This window comes from Nannospalax galili, unplaced genomic scaffold, assembly GCF_000622305.1.
Source record: "Nannospalax galili isolate Female #2095 unplaced genomic scaffold, S.galili_v1.0 scaffold2895, whole genome shotgun sequence".
In the NCBI taxonomy this organism is placed as follows: domain Eukaryota; kingdom Metazoa; phylum Chordata; class Mammalia; order Rodentia; family Spalacidae; genus Nannospalax; species Nannospalax galili.
The window spans coordinates 677,170-686,873 of record NW_008336404.1 but is presented as its reverse complement, the minus strand read 5'-3'; the positions used below and the strand labels follow the sequence as shown (position 1 = coordinate 686,873).

Sequence of the window (9,704 nt, the reverse complement as noted above, 5' to 3'; positions counted from 1 at the left end):
AACAACTGTCTGTAACTCCAGTTCCAGGGGATCTGACAGCCTCTTCTGTCAGTGTCCATGGGCATTGCAAGACACGGGTGTACTTACACGCCTACACGTAAAATAAAAATAATAAAAAAATAATAAAAAAAGAATTATCTCATAGTTTGGAACTTAAGCAATGCACACTACTAAGGAAGTAGCAAATACTAGCTAGTATAACAAACATTAAATATGGCACAGGAGGCTGATCTGTTTTCCTTGTGGAAACTGCCTGATATAATTAACTGAACTCCTTTTACTTTGTGGTGGTTATCTGCCCTTATTAAAAATAGCTACAGAGTGAATAACACCAAGCTTATTCTTAATTTTAATTATTAATACTAGTCTGCTAGAAAGATATTTATTTGAAAGCTTTTTAGTTAAATAAAATTTGAAGCAGTCTCCCTATGAAATCCAGGTTGTCATTGAATTTACCATATAGCTTAGCTCTACGGCCTCAAACGCCAGTGATCCTCCTGCCTCAGCCTCCCAAGTGCTGGGATTATAGCTCTGTGTCAGCTTACCTGCTTTTGAAGTTTTTTTCTTTTTCCAAGACAGGGTCTTGCTGTGTATTCCAAACTGGCCCACAGCTCACTGTATAACCCACACTGACCCGAACCTGTGGCACATCTCCTGCCTTTATCTCTTCAGAGTTAGGATTACAGGTGTGTGCTACCATGCCAGACTACCTAGTTTAACAAGTTTTGTCTTTTGTGCTTGTGTGAGGTTTTGTTTTTTGGTTTTTTTTTTTCTTTGGTGTTTTTGAGACGGTCTCCTGTAGCCCCAACTGGCCTGGAACTTGCTATGGAGACCAGGCTGACCTGAAACTCACAAAGATCCGCCTGCCTCTGCCTCTCAAGTGCTGGTATTAAAGGTATGTGCCACCATGTCGGGCTTGTCTTTTGTTTTAAATTTATTACTGTTATGTGTGTATGATGTGAGTGTGGGCTTGAAGAGAGGTCAGCAGACAATTTTCAGGGATTGGTTCTCTCCTTCCACAGTGGATTGTGGGGATCAAATCAGGTCCTCAGGTTTTTTCTTTTTTAAAAAATATTTTACTATTTTTTATATTATTTTATGTGTTTGTGTGTATTGCCTGCATGTAGGTAAGTGCACCAGTGTTGTACAGTACCCATGGAGGACAGAAGGGGCTGTCGGATCCCCTGAAACTGGAGTTATGGACAGTTGTTAGCTGCCGTGTGGGTGCTGGGATTTGAACCTAGGTCTTTTGCAAGAATAGCCAGTGTTCTTAACTGCTGAGCCATCTCTCCAGCCCGTGGTCCTCAGGTTTTTGAGGCAAGCATTTACCCATTGAGTCAACTCATTCCAGCCCAAGTTCTAGAAGTTTTTCTGCTTGTTCTCATGTTTATTTTTATGTGTATGAGGTGTGTGAGTGTTTTTATGTATGTGCACCACGTGGGTGCCTGATGCATAGTGAGGCCAGAAGAGGGCATTCGATCTCCTAGAATTGGAGTTACAGATAGTTGTGTTTCTGTGAAGGTACTGGCAACCAAACCCAGATCCTCTGCTGAGCCATCTCTCCAGCCCAGCTCTAGAAGCTTTATGTTAACACTTGGTTGTATTACCTTAGATGTTACATGTGTCTGTATGGTAGTTTGTGTGTGTGTATATTTGTATATATATATATATATTTTTTTTTTTTTCTTTTTCTTTTTTTTCTGTAGTTTGAGTCTGTACAGGATTGGAGTCCTTGCACATGCTTTCCTCCTTTAAAAATGTACTTTCCTTTTTAAAAATGTAGACATGTTTTAGATGGTTGTATCAAATTCTTTTTAAAAAAATTTTTTTATTTTTATTCTATGTGTATGCATGTTATTGCCTGCATGTAGGTAAGTACACACGTGTCGTGCAATTCCTGTGGCGGTCAGAAGAGGCTGTCGGATCCCCTGGGACTGGAGTTACTGACAGTTGTTAGCTGCCATGTGGGTGCTGGGATTCGAACCCAGGTCTTCTGCAAGAGCAACCAGTGTTCTTATCCTCTGAGCCATCTCTCCAGCCCCTGTATCAAATTCTTTAAATGAATAGATGAATGTAATAATTCTTGATGTTTTGTGTTGGTTACTTTTCCCATAATAGTATCAGGTTGTAGATCTTTGTCAATAAATATTTGCCCATATTTCTGTATTACTTGCTTAGGATAAATTCCTGGAAGTCCATTTATTGGATCAAGGGACATAGATTATTGATAATACACATAATACATATTGTCAAATACCTAGAAAAGCCAGAAAATCATGAGAGTTTCCTACAAAGCAAGATCAGAGTCATTTGAAAGAAGCTGGCTCTAGAAATACAATTTCTATCTTTCTTTTATTTGATATTTTGTCTTTCTTTAAGACTCAGTATAGGGCTTAGAGGAATGGCTCAGCAGTTAGGAGCACTGGCTGCAACCATGTGGTGACTAACAAAACTGTCCGTAACTTCAGTTGCAGGTGATCCGACGTCCTGTTCTGACCTGTTCTGGGCATTGCAGGACATGGTTGCACTTAACATACAGACAGACAATATACTCATACACATAAATAAACAAATCAAAAAAATTTCAAAAAAAAATACTTTTAAAATATTTTATTATGTTTATTATTTTTTTTTTTTTGCCTTTTTTTGAGACAGGGTCTCCTTGTAGCCTCAGCTGTCCTGGAACTCACCATGTAGACCAGACTGGCCTCGAACTCACAAAGATCCACCTGCCTCTGCCTCCCAAGTGCTGGGATTAAAGGCGTGCGCCACCACGCCCGGCAAAAGTATAAACTTTTTAAAAAATATTTTATGTGAGTTTATTAACTTACAAAGGAATGGGTACCCAGAAAAGTGTAAACTTTTTAAAAAAATAAACTAGAGAGATGGCTCAGCGGTTAAGAGCACTGGTTGGTCTTGGAGAAGAATGGGGTTTTAGTTCCCAGCACCCGCATGAAGGCTAACAGCTTTTATCCACTATTGTATTTCTCTGACTGGCAGGGTAACATGAGATTGTTTTAATTAATAAATTGTATGATGTTTTACAAATGATGTATGATGTTATCTTAAAATGTCCAAGTATTAAGAAGAAAGGCAGCTTACATTAGTTAATGTACAGAGTCACCTACATATGTACAGAGTACATCCTTCCACGCCCTGGAACTGGAACTCACTGTGCAGCACAGGCTTGCATTAGATTTGCTGCAGTCCTCCTGCCTCAGCCTTCTGAGTGCTGGAATTGCAGGAGTGCACCAGCCCCCCTTTAGCATGTGATTTCATAGCTAAAGATGCTAGTAATTTTTATTTTATTTTTTGATCTTTTTTGAGATAGGGTCTCATTGTAGCCCCAGCTGGCTTGGAACTTGTAGAACAGCTCATAGAGATCCGCCTGCCTCTGCCTTCCAAGTGCTGGGATCAAAGGCATGCGCCACCACACGCGCCCGGTGCTAGTAATGTTTAATGATTAATAAGAACAAAAAATGGAAGTTTAACTTAGTTCTGTAACACTCACTTTTTTCCCCTTCCTGTGTTCATGAGAGTGAAAAAAATAGTGTGGTAAACATCGGTTGACCACTGAGCTTCTGTGCTCACCTTTTCTAGCAGGGAGAAGCAGGAAAAGACATGGACTTGGACACGTCTCCTTCCCCTCTGCTCTTTATCATCTACAGAACTTTGCATGTTACTTCTGAACCTCCATATCTTTATAAACAAAATGGAATGATTGTAGTTCAGCGACTGGTGTTTTGTGTTGGTATTGACAGTAACTAAGTAGGGGAAATATTCACCATTATGATTACATGATACAGTTTGCGATAGAGTTTTTGCAAGAGTCGAGTGGTGTCTTTTGGTTTTTTCTTTAGGGCAGTACCAGAATCAAACCCTGATCATGATAATTGTCTTCTCTACCCTGAGCTATATATCCTCCTAGCCCATTTCCCTCCAAACCCTCTTGTAGCACTAGCTGACCTGGAACTTGCTATGCAGACCAGACTGGCCTCAGTCTGACCTCTCTCTGGCTGGGATTAAAGGCGTGTGCCACCACTCCTAGCCTAGTTTTTTAAAGTTTTGTTTTTAGTTCAGTAATTAGGAAAGAATACTTTTTCATGTTTTAATTTATAAAACATTTTACATTTATTGGGGCTGGAGAGATGACTCAGCAGTTAAGAGCACTGGCTGTTTTCCAGAGGACCTGGATTTGGTTCCTAGTACCCACATGGCAGCTAACAATCATCCCTGATTCCAGTTCCAGGGGATCTGATGCCCCTTCTGGCCTCTGCTGGCATTGAATGTACACATGCACTTAAATCCATGCACACGAAATATACACAAAATAAAAATTTTAAAAATTACATTTATTTACTATTTTTTTTTGTGTATGTGGAGGTTAGAGGACAACTTGGGAGAATTGGTTCTTTCCACCATTTTGGGTACTGGGAATTGAATGTGGGTCTTCGACTTTGGTAACAAGTGCCTTTACTCACTCAGCCATTTGGATGACCCTATCTATATTTTATATAAGGACCTATCTATATTTTAAATAAGGACGTAATAACTTCTTGCTTTTCTTACAAAATTAGGGTATTTGGGGATTGCGATTATTAAAAGCTCTTAAAATATAGAAAGTATAGGGATAGGACTGGCGGTAAGTCTCAGTAATGTTATTGTTGCTAAAAGAGGCAGTGGGGCAGAAGATGCTGTAGAATAGGCAGTAGTTGTTTTTCACTGTAATGATTAAAAGTGACTGCCCTCTCTTTTTTCTGCACATGGGTGTTGGGTGTAGTAATTAGGGCCTTACTTGTGGGAGGCAAGTGCTCTACCACTGGGATGCATCCTTAGCTCTAGCTTGCATTCTAGCCCATATTCAATTTCCTCTTCTCATTGCTCACATTTAATTTCTCTTCTTTTTTTCTGGCTTTCTCTTATTGGTATCTCCTTCCTTAAATAGTTCCTGGCACTGACTCTTGTGCTTATTATTGTTCTGGGTCTACGTTAGTGAATGATTTAGGCTTGCATGTTTGAGAAATCCTCTGGGAAACAAAAGTTGGCATGAAAAACTGGAGATGAAAAGTCTACCTGTCTGAGAAGATAACCATTCTAGCAAAGGCAATTTAGTGTCAAGGTGAAATTCAGGGCATTTAATGAAAGCACTAAGAACTTTGAGCCCCAGAGCAGTAGTATATCTGGGGGCCTCCTGAATGGGTCTGTACTACAGTCTCAGCTGTGCTGCTTCTGCTTGTTCTTCTCTTTTCTGTGCTGTCACCCTCTGCTTATTCATTAGAATACACATAACCCAAAGTGGCATGCATGCACAACCACCAAACCTTGGGAAATCACAGATTGCAGTTCTTTTTGGCTTTTTGAGACAGGATCTCCCTGTATCCCCAGCTGGCCTGGTACTGCTGTGCAGACTGGCTGGCCTCCTCACAGAGATCTACCTGCCTCTGCAGGGATTAAAGTGTTGGGATTAAAAGGCATGTACCATGGTCTGTTGTAGCGTGCGGCGGGTTGCGCGCTGCTACGCCAGCTGTTGGCTGAATTTCTTTATTTTTTATTTATTATTTATTTATTATTTTTATTTTATTTTATTTTTGTCTTTTTGAAACAGGGTCTCCCTGTAGCCCCAGCTGTCCTGGAACTTACTATGTAGACCAGGCTGGCCTTGAATTCACAGAGTTTTTAAGTAGATGAGTATATTGTCTGCATGTGTGCAAGTCCGCCGTGTTTTACAATGTCCGAGGTCAGAAGAGAGTGTTGGATTCCCCTGGAACTGGAGTTACGGGCTGTTGTTAGCCACCATGTGGGTGTTGGGAATCGAATCTGGGTCTTCTGCAAGAGCAATCAGTTCTCTTAGTCACTGTGATTGCTCTCCAGCCCCCAAATTTCTGAATAGGCCAGTTTCTTATTTCTAACCTGTTCTGGTCCTTTACTTGGGAAATACTTTTGGTGTCATTATGGGACTAGGCATGTATATCATGAAGTTGCCGTTTCTTGACAGAAAATTTTCAAAAAGTGTTGATTTGTTTTTAACTTTTAATTAATTAAAATGAACTAAATTAATAAAACATTTCTAAGTATAGTGTATAGCTGATTTAATTTGTTTTAAAATAGAAACTTCTCCTATGGGCTAGTGAATACTGACTCTGGTACCCTGTTTTGTCTGAGTTTAGCTCTTTTGTACATATAACAGAGGACTGGTCAGACTGGCCAGTAAAGGGATATTTGTTGTAAACGCCCATGGGTAGGTGAGAAATAGAAACCCAAGAACTGGAGGCCAGTAAAGCTGAGGCCTCACCCTGTTTTTATTTTTTACTTTTATATTGCTGAGACTTGAACTCACACACTAGTGGAGCCCTTTACTACTGAGCTCCACCCCCTTAGCCTAGTGACTACACTGCCTACTATGGTGTCTACTTTATTATTTTGTGGTTTGAGAATTAATGCTTGCAGATGTCTACTTTAAGAAAAGGGAATTGTAACTCTTAAAATACATTTCTATTTGAATTATTAACTTTTTTATAATTTGGAGTTCTGTTGTGCTTGGCTCAGCTTTAGTTTCTTTTTTCTGTCGTTTTGAACTCTAATTTAGGCTAGCAAGTAGACAGACAAAAATAGGTTTTTAAAAAAAATTTTTTTTTATTTATTATTTTTATTTTATGTGTATGAGTGTATTGCCTGCATGTATGTGAGTGCACCCGTGTCGTGCAGTGCTGTGGCGGTCAGAAGAGGACATCAAATTCCCCTGGACCTGGAATTAAGGACGGTTCGAAGCTGTCATGTGGGTGCTCGAAGTGAACCCAGGTCCTCTGCAAGAGCAGTCAGTGCTCTTAACCGCTGAGCCATCTTTCCAGCCCCCTTCTCTTGATTACGTACAGTTTTATAGGCTCAGGTTGATTTTCCAAGTGCTGGAACCTCAAAGATGTGGGTCACTATGCCTAGTTTGAATATTATAAATTTATATTTTTAGCAAACATTCCAAAGTTGTTACAGCTCAGTGACCCAGTGTATCATTTGTTGGGTAATTTTTCACCTTTGGGTTTTAAAAGTACATAATTTAAAGCAACTCTATTTTTACATAGTGTCAATTCAAACTAAAATTCTTAGGTAAGTGACAGGCAGTGCTTTGATAAAAATCTTAAATTGATTCTCAAGTGCCTTCTGGTTCATACTTTTCTTATTCTTCCCTTTCTCTGCATGGCTGTAGCTTGCTTGACCTTTGCATTTGCCTGCGTCTAGAAATTGTCCACTAGCGTAGGGAAAGTAGTAGCCAACAGGGAGGGGGAATGAGCTTCCTGCTTCAGGAGTCTTTTCAGTAGGTAGAAATGCCTTCCTCTCTAATAAATATCTTTGCGGGACAGGCATCAGAGAGCAGAAGTGGCTTGTTGCTCATAAATGAGAAGACGAGCAGATAGCAAAGGGATTTTGGTGTTTTTGAGACAAGGTCTCAATATAGGTTGGCCTCAAACTTCAACCTTTCTATCTGTACCTCCTGAGTGCTGGATTTACAGGCATGTGTTCCCTGGCTTGATTGATAACTACTTTGAAAATCTGTTTCATATTTTATCCTCACTGTTAGTATTATCTCTTTTTGTTTAGTTTTGTTTGAGACAGGGTCTCCCTTGTAGACCAGATGGCCTGGAACTTGCTGTGTAGACCAAGCTGGCTTTGATCTAACAGAGATCCTCTGCCTCTGTCTCCTAAATTCTGGGATTAAAGGTATACACCACCATGCCCCCCTCTTAGTGTTGTCTTTTTATTTTTTATTTTTATAATTTATTACATTGGGCTGGAGAGATGGCTCAGGTTAAGAGCAGTGACTGCTCTTGCAGAGGACCCGGGTTTGATTCCCAGCACCCACATGGCGGCTATGAACCGTCCTTAACTCCAGTTCCAGGGGAATCCAAAGCCCTCTTCTGATCTCCAGGGCATTGCACGACATGGGTGCGCTCACATACATGCAGGCCATATACTCATACACATAAAATAATAAAATATTAAATTTATTACATTAAAAATTTGTTTTGTGCGGTGTGTGTGTGTAGGACCGCATGTGTTATGGCATGTATGTGGAGGTACTCATGGGCTCTGAGGATTAGGTCAAGCCATCAGGTTTGGGGCAACTTTACCAATTGTCACCTTATAGTAATGACTTTAGAGTTAAGTAAGTGGAAGCTTAGAGAGGCTGTTAAGATGTGCATACAGCCTTAAAGGTTGGAGGGGTTCTTGTGATATTTTCTATTTCTTTTCTCCCTGGTTGAGGTTCTGGAAGCCTCTAGGGATGAAAAAACGTAAAGTTTAGAGCCTGTTTCCTTGAGATTTATCAATGAATACTGGGTCACATGAGATGAATTGCCTAGGAAATACTTGACTATTTATTGGAGCATTGCTGTCTTTAGACAATAATCGGTTTAGGTCACAGAATTATCACCAAGCCTTATTGCTCTTCATTTAGCTTACTGGTCTTTTAATAAAGTGCAGTAGCAAACAGTTATATGATCTGTTTTTTCTTGCTTTGAAAATAGAAGGGAATGGGTGGGATAAAGCAGGCATCATTGCTGAGCCTTGATTGTTAAAGGTAAGTGAACATTTAATATTAGTCACTTGAATTTTGTTACTGTGCTTGTTGGTTCTCAAAGTAAAAATAGACTTTTTGAGTAGTGTCTAATGTGTGTGTAAATAAAATTCAGAATGCTGACGTGAAGTTTCCCCTCTATTCTGAACACTAGGTGCGCTCTATGGATGAACTAAATCATGATTTTCAAGCACTTGCTCTGGAGGGGAGAGCTATGGGAGAGGTAAGTGAGTTGGTGTGGTTGAAAAGTGGGTGTGTTTTTAAGGGAAGGTCGGAGTTGTCTTTCATGCAGTGTGTCCGAATCTAGTCTAGAAATACGTGCTTGCTTTTCCTTGTTGCCATCTTCATTGTAGGAATAGGGTGCTGGGAATTTTGCCAAAATTCTCATTATTGTAGAAGACTGTTACTTAGCCTGGTGACTTGAGAACAAATAAAGCAACACATGAGCACGTTACTGAATATTATATATTAGTAAATCAGGTTTAATGTGAGGTATGTAACAGTAGTTTTGATTTTTATGTTGATCAGATGTCCTTACCTTTATTTACTTTGTTTTTCAGTGACGAGGTTATTGGCAGTTGGGAAAAGGAGTTTTAGACTAGTGTTAACCAGCGCATGTTCAGTCACGTATTTTTAGAGCAGTGTCTTTTAAAAGATGTTCTTTAGAGCTTTGTTGTGTATTGGGGGATTAAAGAGTGATTGTTAGGTTTCTGGTCAAATAAACAAAGAAGATAGAGATCCGAGCCAGTCATCTTTTAGAAAGAATTCAGGAATCAGAACTTTGTTTTTAGTAGTTATTTTTGATTTTCTTTTTGGTTGTTCATTACACTGTTAGGTAGAGTTGTCATAATTTAGAAGGGAGAATAGCTACTAAAATACAGCCAACCTCTGGTGAGTCTGCTTAATGACAGTAAGCCTTTATTGATAACAACAGCACGAGGTGGTTTGAATGGATTCCTGAAGACCACACCAGTTCCCAACAGGTTGTTTGCTTGTGGCTCTCATTCTGGAGAGGGGCCTTGGATTTGCTCATCTGTTCAGTATTTTAAAGCCCTCATATCTGTGTTAATGTTTTAAAGGAGGGAGCATAGCTATTTAGATTTCTCCTGTGTACCATCCATTAGATAACATTTAT

At 39.7% G+C, this 9,704-nt stretch overlaps 1 protein-coding gene across 18 annotated transcripts in view; it reads left to right on the top strand.

Annotated features, from left to right (window-relative positions):
- Nucleotides 1-9,704, top strand: part of Pum1 (pumilio RNA binding family member 1) — a 126,698-nt gene that overhangs the window by 27,313 nt on the left and 89,681 nt on the right. For all 18 annotated transcript variants that reach the window (XM_017797645.1, XM_008831155.3, XM_029562545.1 and 15 more), the window contains one exon: nt 8,724-8,792. In XM_017797645.1, coding sequence (XP_017653134.1) covers nt 8,724-8,792 — 69 coding nt within the window. The remainder of the gene's footprint in view (nt 1-8,723; nt 8,793-9,704) is intronic.